The following is a 15960-nucleotide window of genomic DNA, read 5'->3' on the forward strand; positions in this document are numbered from 1 at the left end:
TTATTATTATTATTATTATTATTATTATTATTATTATTATTATTATTATTATTATTATTATTATTATTATTATTATTATTATTATGGCTGTATTAAGGAAGTGGTTTGTTTGCTTGTTTTTTACTTAGGACCTCTGCTCCAGAATCTAAATTTTGACTAAAAAGTCAACACTTGGCTGGCAGAGCATCTGCTCTGTGTGACAAGTTCGATCCTGTGCCTTTCCTGTGCTTGAAATCCTGGAGAGCTTATTGTCAATAATGCTGAGCTAAATGGACTAATTGCTCTCTCTGCATAAATTAGCTTGTTCAGAGAGGCTGCTAACCCACAATCACCTCTTGAAACATCTGCATAAGGTTTTTTTTTTGTAATACAGCAGACAATTCCACCAGCTGTTCAAAAATCAGCTAATGTCAAAGTTTGTAACTACTGTTTCTACTGTGTTTTAAAAGCTTCACACATGCCAAGGTAAACTATTTTCACCTACTGCATTATTTTTACATTTTCTTGAATGCCAACATTGTGTTTATCTCAACTGCTTTCCACATATCAGGCAGCGGAAGGTGAGAGTAGCCAATGTGTACATGAATATGAACTCCAGTCATGTTGGGGATTCCAATCACATATGAAAACTGTATCAACAAAAAGCCCACTGTTACCTTCCCTTAGCTATAGAGCAGGGGTGTCAAACTCAATTTCATTGAGGGCCGCATCAGCATTGCGGTTGCCCTCAGGGGGCCGGGTGGGTGTGGCCAGGGTGGGTGCAGCCTACTGGGTGGGCATGAATGGAGTGGGTGTGGCCTACTGGGTGGGCATGGCCAGCTCTACATCATTTGCGTCAAGGGTGCCTGTGGGGGCCTGGGCAGGAGTGGGATAGATCTGAGGGTCTCTGGCAGAAGGGGGTGGAACCGGGGCAAGTGCTAAGGCATGGTCTACTGGAGGAGCCTCACTGTTCCTCTCAGGCCATGCGGGGGGTGAGGGGGCTTATGGAGCTAAGACTGAATGCGTTTCAGCATAGATAGCCACCACAAAATTGTACATTGGCTCCCAGCTGGCCTGGGCCAGGGCCAAGGCAGCGGGGACCGTTCCCTCACTGTTTCCAGGATGGCTTCGCGGGCCACATGAAACCACTTCGCGGGCCGCATCCGGCCCCCGGGCCTTGTGTTTGACATGTCTGCTATAGAGAGTACACAGAATACAATTCTGCCCTATTCCCTACAAGCAAGTTCCCTGCTCAACTGTGTCATTAAGGACTTCAGGCAATGTAGATGATGAAACTGTGTGTATTTGTTGTATTAACCTCCTGCCCAATCCAAGACAAGCTCTCTCCAACCTCCACACATTCAGTTGGGAAGTGAGAAGAAAAGTACTCCTTTTTGCACGAATGCAAGTAGACCTCCACCTATTACCTGGAAGCCTGGTGGCAGATTACTCAGAACTGAACTCACAATCAAGCATATATGAATTCAGTATTCTTTAATGATCTTAGTTGAGTGTGTGAAGCTGGAAAAACCAAGGATGGGATGAGTAGGACATGGGAGTAGTGCGAGGAAATATTCCCACTTTTTACGTTGTTCAAAATTATCATGCAAATGCCTAAATAGAACTACTGATTGATCACAAAATTAGGACTTATTTTTTTTAAATAAATAAATGCTTGTGCTCTAACCAAACAATTTAATTGTTAGAATAGACTGCCTTGGGCATTTCTTGGATAATGTTACAAAATCAGTTCAGCAAAAATAGGAGGCACTGTTTTAATCTCAAGTGGGAAGTCATAAAGAGGGATTCCAAATGGATGGAAGTATAGATTCAACAATCTACAAGATGACCAAGATGATCCTCCCCTTGTATTCCGACACTGTCATTATCCATTGGTACGGGTCCCATCTTTTTCCAGCTTCAGGCAGTATTGTTTAGCATATTCCTGATAGTGCATAATGGCAAAAGCATGAGAATGCAGAGATGAGGTATTATGTCACTGGGTTGGCCCTATACTCCTGAATGGATGGCAAAGACACTTCTTATTGCTAATAAAAGATGATTGATTTCATCTGCTCAGAAAGTCTGGAAATAAAAGGTCTAATATAAACAACTCACATGACAAAAGAAGAGGGAGAATATGAAATCAGTGTGGCTCCATCTCTTCCAGGCTCTGGTAGCCAGCAACACCCCATTCTGATATGCATCCTATATTTTGTGCATTATCAATTGGGACACACTTGGATAAAAATCTGGGAAGATGCATTTAATGCATCCCCTGCATTTCAGCAGTTTCAAAATGACATCTTCTAAAACCAAGCTACCTGAGCCTCTTCTTGCTGTTTTTTCAGCTGTTCCAGCATCTGCTGGAATTCTGCCTCTTTCCGCTCAGCTTCTTCCATGGTGGCTTGATTCTGCTCTTCGTAGGCCATGGCAACAACAGCCAGGATCAAGTTGATCAGGTAGAAAGAACCCAAGAAAATCACCAGGACAAAAAAGATCATGTATGTTTTGCCAGCAGCACGCAGAGTCTGGGAAAGTGAGTTGAAGAAAGAAAAACAAACACAAAAAAAGAACTCATCTACGTAATTTAAAAAAAAATCAGTTTTAGTTATTGAAAATCACTATTACTTTATGATTGCAATCATGAAACTACAGCGACATACCAAACAGGCATAATAAGTAGCAATTCTTTGTTGAAAAGTTAGTTACATTAAAATAAATCAGCAGCAAGACTGATGTTTTTGTTCCAATATCATACATATTAACCTTGCCTCATGACTGTTCTCACCAGTTGGTAAAGATTTTCCCAGAAGTCCTGAGTCATCAGCCGAAAGAGTGATAAGAAGGCCCAGCTGAAGGTGTCAAAGCTTGTGTAGCCGTAGTTGGGGTTTCTACCAGCTTTTATACACACATATCCTTCTGGGCAATGGCTATGAAAAAGAATTGCATCGAGTATTCTTGTTATTTGCACTTTCAAAATATTTTCAGAGTGACATTTTCATTCTAATCTGAACCATTTATTTTCCGTTATGTTCCTGATTGTGCATGAATGCACTAGACTGGGTTCAGCTGCACTTTAAATCTCACTGAGATCAATGAACATTTTAGTCCTAAATAACTAACACTCTTTCATGCTGAGATACCAGGGGGGCTGTTTGCCAGAAGATGCCATGATTGGTCTTCAAGAACACAGACCCCCACAGACCGAGGATGGGCTCCAGCACAAGTCTGAAAGCTCGGAAAACTAAATCTCTGGTCCCAGTGATAGACCCAGATTGGATCCTGCAATGTTATCTTGGGACATGTATATTTGCCTTCATTTGACAGACTCTACCCTTTTCAGCAGTTCCAAGAAGGCACCACACACCCATTTGCACTACTCAGGTGACCCTGAGGACACAGATAAACCTCCAGGTGGCCTCAATGACTCTCTAAAAGAATGCAAATGACCAGCTGTCTGCAAGGAATATAAATCCTTCCATTCCCTACCATCCAGTCAGAGCTGAAGAAGCTTCTTTGATGAGAAGCTAAACGTCTTCAAAGAAAAACAAGAAAGTCCAGTTGCCTTGTGAAAAAGCACCTTTGGGAGCTCATTAATTTCAAACACAGTTGTCTTAGTGTATGTATTACAAAAAGAGATTTTGCATTATATATGTTTTGTAAAGCATACAAAGGCACCTGATGCAGTGGCCAAAATCTCTAATATTGAAGCAGGGTATTTGCTTGATCTGAAAAATACATTAGTTCTTAATTTCAAAGCTATCTGAAATTAGTCTTTACCTGGTGATAAAGATTATGGTGAAAAGAATAATAATAATAAGTAGCCTTCACAGTACTAGAATTCCTGGTCAGCAACAGCTACATATTTAGAGTAAACTATGAGATATTCAGGAAGAGTAGCAAAGCTAAATACTCATATAATGATCATACTTGTTGGCAACCCATGCCTACTTTAGCACTTTATCATGCTACTATATTTGTACACTAATTTTTGACAAAATATGTCATTGTATAGCAAGGGCACTGTGCAATGCTAAATAGGTGGAAATAAATTCAATGAGTGATTGCTTTCGATGCTTTTCTTGCTTATTATTGATATCATCCCATATCATTTACTTTTGTCATTCTAAATGTATTAAGCATCACGTGTATCTCTAAAATGGCATTTGCAAACATAATTTTTCTTTAATTGTATTTGGCAGGGGCAAAGAACTTGTGAAAACATTTTTGAATAGGCAGAGGTTTCCCAGCCATAATCAAAAGTTTCGGTTAATTAATAAAAGTACAAAAACAAAATTCAAATACATATATTTTAAAAATAATGTTCCACATGTGTTGGATTTATAGAAAACAGATGTAAATGAATATTACAGAACAAGGAAGTCCCCAATTTCCCCAAATGTCTAGTTTCTTTTGGTGTAGTTTTTTGTGCAATGTCCCTCAACTTATTTTGGAAAGGCAAAAGAAGAACATGGGAAAGTGAACAAAGTTGCCAGGAACAATTTGATAAAATATAGGATAATAGATAATAATGCAAGATAAGGATGATTTTCTTATCCCAAACATAATGTTGCAAGAGATGATATTCCCCATCACCACTACACTGAATCAACTAACCATTGGCTTGAATTCCTCGGCATGCAAAAATTAGCTTGGCAATTGTTTAAGAAAGATAGATACTGGCTGTACATATTTTTGTCCTTCTACTGATTTTTAAAAAAGTTCTTGCCTTATTCTGTTTCATGTTTTTAATACAAGAATAATGTAAAAGGGATCACTGAATTTTTCTGCTTCTATTTTAAATAATTCTGGCAGACCAACGGCTTGATAAATAGCTTGGCAATCTATTTAGAGAAATTTTGATATGCTCACAATTTGTTAAAATTTTAAAATACATTTCAAAAATTAATCCACTGATTATCAAAATACTTTAGAAACAGTTAGAACAATTAACCAGTGGAACAACCTGCCTCCAGAAGCGGTGAATACTCCAACACTGGAAGTTTTTAAGAAGAGACTGGACAGCCATTTGTCTGAAATGGTATAGGGTTTCCTATCTGAGCAGGGGGTTGGACTAGATGACCTCCAAGGTCCCTTCCAACTTTACTACTGCTACTGCTACTGCTACTACTACTACTACTACTACTACTACTACTACTACTACTACTACTACTACTACTACTATTATTATTACATTTTGTTTTAAATAATAGATAAAAGTGGGCACTTATATTTAGATAAAACCATTACCAGTGCATAACTAGGAATGGGCTAATTTCTGCTAGCATTATCTTAGGTAATTACATTACATTAGAATGATTATTCTAATATGCACAATCATCTCTTATGCTCATAAGACTTCCTTCTTCTCACAAGTAGCTCCTGCAGATCCTGGATCATGTGAGGTTAAATGTTTTCTAACTTCAATACAACAGTATGGAATACAGAGGATTATTAAATATTCTTACCCAGCATCTGAGCTATTACCACAAAGAAGTGCATCTCTTTGTCCTTCCAAAACATAAAAATGACCTGATTGAGAAAAAGAAAAAACAATTACAGTACTATTTTTGTTTGCAGACATTAAGTATAGATCCATAAACATCAGAAGTATGAAAATACTATAATTAATTATAAATGTGTGATGAGGAAAACCTTCTTTTATGGAAGTTATGGATTATTACTCAAAATGCTATTACTTTTTTCAATCATTTTTATTATTGTTTTACTGAATTATTTTGTAAGCCTCTTGGAGCTTTGTTGAATTAAGCAGCAAATAAATTAGAACAAATAAAATATATCAGTGCAAAACTTTACTTTATTTTAAAAGTAAATACGAGTTTCTCTTCCATATGTTTAGATGGTCATTGTTAGAAACATTCTACTAATTGATTCAAATATATAAATTTGTATTGTCATATGTATTAAAAAAATCTTAAATTATAGTCCCATGCCCAATTTCTAGGAGTTTGCCTCACTGAATTCAGGAAAGATCTTGGGATCCTGAGTACCGGTATGTGATAAAGGTGAATCCCCAAGGAGCTTTTTTCCAAAAGGCAAGTGAACTTGATTTTTTCTTTGAAAACATTTTGCTTCTCATCTAAAAAGCTTCTTCAGTTCTCACTGACAGGAGGAAAATGGAAGGATTTATATTCTTTGAAGCTCATCTGGTTGTTAGTTCTCTGAGAGTCACTGGTCATTTGAGGGATTTATCTGTGCCCTCAGGTTCACCTGAATTAGAATGTAAATGGCTATGGAGCCTTCTTGGGACCGTTGAAAGTGCTATGTAAACAGAAGATAGGTGGTGTCATATCCCTCCCCCTCTGTTGAGAGAGGGCTGTTCAATCTTTATGTAGATGGCCTCTTTGATCTTACTTTCAAACCAGAGGTCTTCTCTCTCCAGAATGTGGACTTTGCTGTCTGTAAAAGAGTGATCTTTGTCTTTCAAATACAGATGGACCACTGAATCTTGTCCTGATGAGTTTGTTCTCCTATGTTGTGCCATGCATTTGTGAAGTGGTTGTTTTGTTTCCCCAATGTGCAGGTCTGTACACGTCTCACTGCATTGCACTGCATATACTACATTACTCAGTTTGTGTCTGAGTGTTTTGTCTTTGGAATGGACAAGCATCTGCCTTAAAGTATTCCTGGGTTTAAAGTGGGCACATATGTTGTGTTGGTTGAAAATCCTCCTGAGTTTTCAGATATTCCTGCAATGTATGAAATGACAACATTGCTCCGTTTGATGTTTTCTTCTTTGTTATGAAGGAGCTCCTGTTGGATCTTTTCAAGGAGGATTTTCAATCATGGGCTCAACAACTTTCAGAGAGATAACAAATGACCCTCTGAATGCTAATGACCAGATAACTGCAAAGATAGAAATCCTTCCATTCCCCTCCAGACAGTTAGAACTGCAGAAGCTTCTTGGGTGAAAAGTGAAATGTTTTCATAGAAAAAAATCCAAGAAAGTCCAGTTGCCTTTTGGAAAAGGAACTTCTGGAACAACCATGACCTGAATTATTGAGAATCTCCATAGACAAGAAGGGTGAATGCTTCTTTCAATGACAATTGATGCCCATTAATTTTGTAAGGACTGTGTGTGTATTGTAGCAAACACACAAAATGAACATTTAGCCTTATTAATGGGAGGGAATTCAGTAAGAGTCACACCTGGATAAACAAACAGAGGTCTATACCAATTACCATTATATCCCTAATTTATTATTTTAGCTTGTTAGAGATTATTTTATTAAATCCATAAAAGTTAAGTATTTATTTTTTAAATCCATGTTAAATTCCAGAGAGACTCTACAGAGAGTCAAGGAGGGGGCAAATAACATGGGTCATGACATCATGACATAATTTCGCCATTATCACTTCATTGTGATTTGTATTCACAACCGAACATTAAGAGTTTTTAAAATACTAGTTTTTTTGGTTATTTGCATGAAATTATGTGAAATGATATCAATATGCTAAGATCAATGGAAAAGAAAGGAGGTGATTTTTTTAAACAATTTTGCTGTTTCCTGAGACTTTTTATAGTAGAAGAATCCCTGCTGGGCACATCTGATAATATACATGATTATATTTTTTCCCCCTCTATCTACCAATTATATTAAAGCATTCTTACTTTCATCCTCAATGTACTCCTTCCAGTTAAAAGTGGTCACTGTCATATTTACATAGGTATCATTTTCTCCCTCTGTACTATTGAAGTGGGAAGTGATATTTCCTTCAAAAGTAGAATTGTCCAATGGCCACAGCAAGCATTTGTGCCTCAGGTTCCCCATGAAAAGTTGGAGCCCTATTAGTGCAAATACACTCAGACAGAACACGGTGAGGATCATGACATCTGAGAGCTTCTTCACAGATTGAATGAGGGCCCCTACAATTGTCTTCAGGCCTGCAGGCAGAAAGGGACCAAAAATGCTGATCAGAGTGTGTCAAACATTCTTCCATTCTATTTAAGATGCCATGCAGCAAAAGCCATGTCCCGTTTGTGAAACAGTAAAGCTTTATGGACAGCACTAGCACTTGTGAAAAATGTATGAAGAAAAATCTTCTATAGTACAAAATGAGATGTACTGCTTCCCTTTTTTCTTTAAAAAATGGCATATTCATTTAAGGTAATCCATTTTTTTAATTATTCTCCAAAAAAAGTGAAAGCAGAGAGATGAGATCCTAGGCCATGACTACCTTGGCATTTAATGAATAGCCTCTTCTTGGCCTTTTGGCTAAGATCAGGCATAATATATTCAATGAGTATACTTCTCTATTTATCATTTATTTTTATTTTAAAAAATTATCTCACATTTTTTTGGGAAGTTTCTTCAGTTCATTGATATGTCTTGACATATTGGGATAGAAATTCCTGGAATTTCTGGGGCAGCATGCTGGCTAAAAATTCTGGGAACTGAATACCCAATATATGTCAAAATCCTATTTCAACCATTAATTTTGAAAAACTTCTGTAACATCTTTATTCAAATCTGAACATGCAGTGGGATCTTGTTCTTTTATGTTCTGTCTGGAATAAATCTCACCATGTTTTTGGACAGTCTTCTAAATGTGTTTAAGATGACACATTGAAACAATATAAAAAAAATATGGCAATACAGGAGCTATAGTATTAATTAAAGCTTTCCATTATACAAGAAAAAAAATGTCATCTATAATGCAGCAGCATCAACATAAAGCAAACCCAGAACCAAAATAAAACATGTAAGCTGTGCATTTTGTAGGTGTCACATGCAATTGTTTTTAAAACTCAAAGGCTGACTTTGCAAATCAAAATAAATGTTACATTTGAAAAGACAAAGATCTTCCGATTCCTGCCTTTTAGTAACATTAGCAGCAATCAGCAAGACTTATCTACGAAAAAGCGGGTGGCTTCCATGAAATTAAGAAGTCAGCCTCTGGTTTTAACCTAGCTCTCACCTGGAATGACTGATATTGTTTTCAATGCCCGGAGAACTCTGAATGTTCTCAACGCTGAGACATTGCCCAGGTCCACAAACTCTGTCACATATCTGTAATAGGGGAGTTCACACACAAACACAATGACAACACACAAAAAACAGCTGAAAATACCAGGGGTCTGGCCCTTCATCAAACCACTCCTTACCTGGGATTACAGAAATAGTTTTCAAAGCTCTCAATACTCTGAAAGTTCGAAGAGCTGAAACATTGCCTAGGTTTACAAATTCTGTTACATACCTGTAGAATTAAACCACAGTTATTCAGAATTGAGGCAGAGCTTAGTCTAATTACTCGGTGTTTTTTCATGAAGGCCATTTAGATAATTTGTCCTTTTGAAGTCCTATGCCCACCAGTAAAATCCCCCTATTTAATGCCCTTCAGTCTTTAGCCATGCAGGCTGGAATCTATGAGTGTTGAAGTCCTAACTCATCCTATTAAATCAGGGGTGTCAAACTCAATTTCACTGAGGGCCGCATCAGCATTGCGGTTGCCCTGGGGGGGCCAGGGGGGTCTGGCCAGAGTGGGTGCAGCCTACTGGGTGGGCGTGGATGGAGTGGGTGTGGCCTACTGGGTGGGCGTGGCAAGTTCTACATCATTCGCATCAAGAGTGCCTATGGGAGCCTAGGCAGGAGTGGGACAGATCTGAGGGTCTCTGGCAGAAGGGGGTGGGACTGGGGCAAGTGCCAAGGCATGGTCCACCAGGGCAAGTGCCAAAATGGCCATCACAAAATTGTGCATTGGCTCCCGGCTGGCCTGGGCTAGGGCCAAGGCAGAGGGGGCCGTTCCCTCACTGTTTCCAGGATGGCTTTGCGGGCCACATGAAATATGTAACCATTTGCATGTTTATTGAAATGCAAACTTCGCTATTGGCAGAATGTTGTTTATTCCAGTGAATATATGCCTCTTAATAAGATAAACTCTTGCACCAATTTCAAGTCCATTGTAAAGTTTTTAAAATAAGTATGGTACTTACGCCATCAAAATGACACTGAAGTCAAGCCAGTTCCAGGGATCTCGAAGAAAAGTAAATCCTTCTAAACAAAAGCCCCTTGCAAGGATTTTTGTAAGTGATTCAAAGGTATAAATTCCAGTGAATGTGTACCTGGAAGCATGCAGATGAAGGTTGAAGAACGTTGAATTCCATACACTACTTAATTTGCCCACAGATTTAATACATAACAACAAATAAAACTTTAGAAATATTAACTTTCCCCAAATGTTCAATGGTATAAATCCAGTGAGATCAGATGAAGGTAACACACACTATTCATTTATTTTTGTATTTTATTTTGACCTAGCAACACTAATTTAAGACACATTGGATGACTGTGTCCATGATCCACTGAGATCACAGCTAAAGTTGATAAATACATAAATCAGCCTCTCAGCCTGTATTCTAGTAGAAAATTGGATATGCAAATACATTATCAATTTCACTTCTTGTTTCTAACAAAAACATTTTAAAAATCCAGACTCCCTTTACTAGTGAACCTGCCTTACATAAGCAAGCAAATATGTTTCATGTATCAGAAGATCAACTTTCTTGCTATTCTTATATAAATAGCTCATTTTCCGAATGTCCATTTTTATGAGCAACACCCACATCCAAGAACTGGTGTCTGGGGAGTGGGGGAACCTCAGGTTTGCATAAATAATTTATTTATGAAACATATGTGCATGCCACCCCAGTCAAAAACAATTCTCAGCGACTTACATAAAAAGTACAATATAAAACAATCCTACGTAAAAAGTAAAAATACATCAATACTACAAAAATAGAAATCGGATAAAAGATCCAACAAGAATCAAATTAGAGAAAGGTTCTCTAAAAAAAAGTACTCTTTACAAACTTGTGAAAAATCAACCCAGAGGGAGCCAGCCTGATTTTCATACTGGCACTGTTGCAGAAAAGCAATGACTTCAGCCCCGGAACATTCCGGAAGCATGGGATTTGGTACAGTTTTGCTTTTGTTTCTGTTTCAGGATTGGAAAGAAATAATAAACTTTAAAATAATGAATGTTTGATCGTGGCACTTTCAGGAGACTCCAAAAAGGGGGCTGAAATGAAGAATCTAAAAAAAGAGGGTATACTTTACTTTAGCAAGTTGGCCGAAGTTCTGAAGAAAGTATGGGTCATTTTGCAGACCTCTGCTACAAAATTCATTGTTACTAATTTGGTTTTTTTCTTTTTTCACTCTGATTCTACAAACTCCTTTTCTCTTCTCTTCTTAAGCTGTTTTTGAATATGTGCAGCAATGCATACATTCTGCTGAATATACAGGGATCATGAGCACAAAAAGAGAAGCATGATTATTCAGCTTTTAAAAAAGATGGGCCACAATGAGCATCAAGGCATCATTCGAACTGCCCGAAGAAGTAGTGGAAATGATGTGACCCAAACAAAACAAAATGGTTAACTACTACAAGGAAGATGTCCAAAGGAAAGGGAGATCGAGAAAAAAGAAATGCAAATGCAAACAAGCAATAAGGGAAGGAGGAATCGCTACCACGACATCAGCAAATAAAAGGTTTGTGGAAGTTTGTGGAAACTAATCCGGTCTGAGGATCTAACTAGGACTGATGCCATTCATGGAATTAACAAACCACTATATGGTCTCTTAAAAATAATCTGCAGCTCTAAGCTCTTTGGAAACAGCTTTTTAAAAATTGTTTTGTTGAATAGGCACCTGGGACAGTAAATCTATTTGTTACATTTTTTTTACTCCAATGTAAAAGCAAATATGTATATGGGATGCACTGCAACTGCAGGTGGAATGAAAGTCTTAAAGTAATATCAATTGTCCATTCCCTGATTCTTGTTCTGCTTTGTAAACCCTTAGTATGGTTTCTAATTGTCTGAAGGTCATCCTTATCCTCAATCTAGTCCAGGGGTCTTCAAACTTGGCCCTTTTATGACTTGTGGACTTCAGCTCCCAGAATTCCTCAGCCAGCATGCCTGGTTGAGGAATTCTAGGAGTTGAAGTCCACAAGTCATAAAAGGGCCAAGTTTGAAGACCCCTGGTCTAGTCAGTATTGTACCTTGATGCACATTTTTTGAGGAAACCCAAGTCTGCCATTTGGAGTTCCAAGGAAGGATATAAATCCAAAGTCACACATTTATAACTTTATTTATAATCTAATTAGATTATAATTAAATTTAAATTAAATTTAAATATAAATATAAAATTAGACTAAAAAAGTCTAAGTGCTATTGCTATGACTTCATTTACAAACAAATTTAAAATAAAGGAGCAGAAGGAAACACAGTTCAGCTATTGAGGCTGCTCATTAAAATCTGCAATTGAAAATGCATAAAAACAAAGATAACTTACATATGTTTAAAAAGAGTTTGACTTACTCTACATTCTTTGTCCATTCTGGAGGATTACTCATGGTCATAAATACACAGTTGGTCAAAATAGTGCACATAATAAGCATGCTGAATAATGTAAAACCAAGTTAAGGAACTTTGGGCCTTTTATTATTTGCCATATCACCGAACAAACTTAACGACAGAGCCATCCTTATTTTTCTGAAACAAGGTGAATCCCACAAAGAAACTGGATAGTAGGTGAAATCTAAGCCGAGTAAACACGTTAAACTGCTGCAGCAAAAATAGATGAAAACATGGCACATTTAAAACTATGGTTTGTATTAAGAGAACTATCATAGGCAGGTTGTCACAGATCATGTCGTTACATATCAGCCAATAATAACGAGGAGTCTCTATAGGGCAGCACAATCTGTTGCCCATAACTAAGTATTTTTGTTGTACTGGAGAGCTAGATTATACAAACCAGCCATACATTTGTTGTACTGATATCTCAGTTGTATTTGTGATATTTTATTCACCAAGCATTAATGTCTCTACTACATTCTAAACGATGTCAATTTAGCATCAAATTGCTGAGGCCATTTTTTCTAATTACAATTTCATCACTTTATTTAACTTTCTGAATAAAAGTTATTCCCCTAACTAATTATTCTCAGCACAGCTAAAAGGATAAGATACCCATTAACAAGAAGAATCCAAATACTGATTTCTTTCCTCATTCCCCTCAAAACATGCATCCTTCTTCATCCCCCATCCACCCACCCCACCTTCCCTTTTGTGACCATGTTATGCTCCTTATGCCACCTGGTGCAGATGATACATTTCATGTCTCCTGAGATACATAATTATTCCAACAGTATCCTTTCCTTTTAATGGCATGAACAAATTTAGAATGCATTAGTACAATTAATGGAAAAAATACTACTATTAAGCTTTTACGTTATGCCAAACATTTAGATTTGTAATCTAAATATCCTGAGAGAGAGAGAGAAAATATTTGACCAAGAGCTTTAAACCAGTTTATTCTAATACTACTGTTCAAAACATCCTTTATCATCAAGAGACATTTCTTTCTGACTGTAGCGGTAAAGATAGTAATTAAATTTCAAAATAATATTGGAAAAACAATTCAACTTTCGTTTGTGACATTGAAAAGGATATGAATGTACCAAAATTTTAATAGCAATTTTTCTGAGAGGATTGAAAGGGGTTAAAATGTACAAGGCAGATGTGGCACTGAATCGGAAAATTGCCTTCCCTCTATTCAACACAATGAAGGTCTGAGGGGAAAAAAAACAAATAATGGCTCAATTAGAATGTTCTTATGAAGAATACATAAATGGTACGCTTCCTAAATCTTGATACTGTATTGACCTTTGAAGAAAATATAGCACTGTATATTTAGCACCCGGATTCAAATAAAATAAATTAAGTTGTTGGGTTTTGTTGTTGTTGCTGTTATCACAATACCTACAATTACTATCACTGCTAATTTTATTGTCCATTTGTGTGTAACGTTTTGTAACATTGAAAAACAAATTAATTTTTTACGGGGCAGCATATAAATTTTTAACACGTAAATAAAAATTATCAGAATCAAATAAAGTCCATGCTTTTTTCATCGGCACAATAATACCACACTTTAATGAATTCAAAAGCATAGGTAAATATTCTCATATTCAGTAAATAATATCTTTTTTATTACTGTGTATGAGCAAGAAAATCTAAGAACTGGAACAGACATGCCCAATACATCATTGTACAAATGCTGACTAGAAATTCTGGTATTTGCAGATCTGGAGAGCACCAGAATGGAGAAGTTTGACCTGAAACATGGTGCAGCATACAAGGAAAACTGAAGTGTGGTTTGTAACCCACAACTACAAACTTGTAAGGTAACACATAATTGTATCTATGTAAGAAAAATAGGCTATAGTGATATAATAATGTCCATTCAAATGTCATATCCCACCAACTTCCAGAGGCTGACTCAGAATGGCTATCCTTGTGGGAGGAGGCTGAGTCACTGGGAACTCTGCATAGTAGTAGACTCTACAGCTGAGAAGTAATGTACGCTCTTAGCTAAGGAATATCTGCCAGGCACCATGGGTAATGATGTTTCTTAGTATTAACTTTAAAGGACACTCCATCTTGTACCAAACAGCTAAATGTCTACCATATTGACTGCTCCTCCCCTAGCGGGAGGGACAGCAACTATGGTGAACTTGTGAAACACATATCCAAAGATGAGTTTAGTTATTACAAAGCAAACAGATCTAATTTAGGGCAAGCCACTTGTATGTAAACAGAGAGCAAACCCACTCCCTTCTAGCACTGATGATGTTACCTAGTTGGGTAATGAAACATCTGCAAGAAAACAACCAAGCTCAGAGAGCACCAAGACCTCACAGACATGGTTTAGTCTCATGTCTGAAATCTCTGTCTTTCTCTTTCAGGTTTCCTTCCCATTCTCTAGCTTTTCTCTTCATTTCTTTCTTTCAGATTCTGCCTCTCTCTAGGATCTGAATTCTGGCAATGAGAAATAGTGATATTCAGTTTTATCAGTGGTAACAGCAATCTTCTAGGACAGGTCTATTCGTTCTATGGGTCCCACTTAAAGTCAATGAGTTTTATTATATTGTGAGTCGGTATTCTTAGTTGACTGTATAGCTATTGCCATCTCCTTTTGTTTTTAAAAAAGATTTTATTATTGCAAAAGGTACTGAACAAAAGGAGATCAAGAACAGATATGCAAGATGATATAGTGTAATTAAATATATATGTATTATCTAAAAAGAGTTCTATAGTGTGCTACTTTCTTTCACACACACCCCAACCATAACTTCTACTTAGATAATTGTACTTTGCTTTAAATTTTGTATAGTTGTTGTTTATAGTTATTTTACTCATTTTTGTAGTGGTTTTTAATCAAGATCTCGCTTATCTTTTTTCCAGCCCTAGAGCCAGTTCTGCATAAATATAAAACAGGAAGCCCATGAACCGTACCATAAAGCCATGCTGGAAATGTTTTCAACATTTTTTCTGAGTGTGAACTGAGAAAGATAAACTTAAGTTAATACACACTAAGAACATCAAGCATTCACAAAACCTTTGCAAAATTCAGCAAATATTATTAAAAAATCCAGCCAATCTTAATTAAAACTCACTTGTTTATTGCTATAGTAAGGGTCCAGATCCTCCAATGGTTCAGACACCATTCCAGGAGGAATATCGCCATATATAAAAGGAAGTGTTTTTCCTGCTTCCAAGTCACCATTTGGTTTTGCCCCATTCTCATCAACATTATCCCTATGTTCTTGTTTGGGCCTTTTCGCTTTTTCTTCTGTGCACCGTTTTTCAATAGCTGCAAGAGATTCTCTAGTAAAAAAGCGGAAACTGTCAGGTCCTGATGGTACCAGCAGTGTCTGTGCCATTTTTTCATCCTGCACATTGAAATTACTTTTAGCCTATTGCATAAGAATGTCCTGCGAAAAAAACAAGGTGAAATAAAAAACTGGTTAGAAAAATAAACAGTGTTAATATATCAATCACACATATGTAATACACATAAATAATCAAACACAGATACCTGCACACGTGTACACACAATCCCTTTTGGATTTCTCATCCCAGTACACCATTAATCAGACCTGGCTCTGCTT

At 37.0% G+C, this 15960-nt stretch overlaps 1 protein-coding gene across 1 annotated transcript in view; it reads right to left on the bottom strand.

Annotated features, from left to right (window-relative positions):
- LOC107295145 (sodium channel protein type 3 subunit alpha) overlaps positions 1 to 15732 on the bottom strand; it is a 68788-nt gene extending 53056 nt beyond the window's left edge. The window contains 11 exon segments of the mRNA XM_029285777.1: positions 499 to 629; positions 2304 to 2510; positions 2771 to 2912; positions 5451 to 5514; positions 7616 to 7888; positions 8923 to 9098; positions 9100 to 9201; positions 9938 to 10066; positions 12323 to 12412; positions 13460 to 13578; positions 15466 to 15732. Of these exon segments, the coding sequence (XP_029141610.1) occupies positions 499 to 629; positions 2304 to 2510; positions 2771 to 2912; positions 5451 to 5514; positions 7616 to 7888; positions 8923 to 9098; positions 9100 to 9201; positions 9938 to 10066; positions 12323 to 12412; positions 13460 to 13578; positions 15466 to 15732 (1700 nt within the window).
- Positions 15733 to 15960: the final 228 nt, after the last annotated feature.

The sequence above is a fragment of the Protobothrops mucrosquamatus genome, unplaced genomic scaffold (assembly GCF_001527695.2).
Source record: "Protobothrops mucrosquamatus isolate PMUCROS unplaced genomic scaffold, P.Mucros_1.0 scaffold2237, whole genome shotgun sequence".
NCBI lineage: Eukaryota > Metazoa > Chordata > Lepidosauria > Squamata > Viperidae > Protobothrops > Protobothrops mucrosquamatus.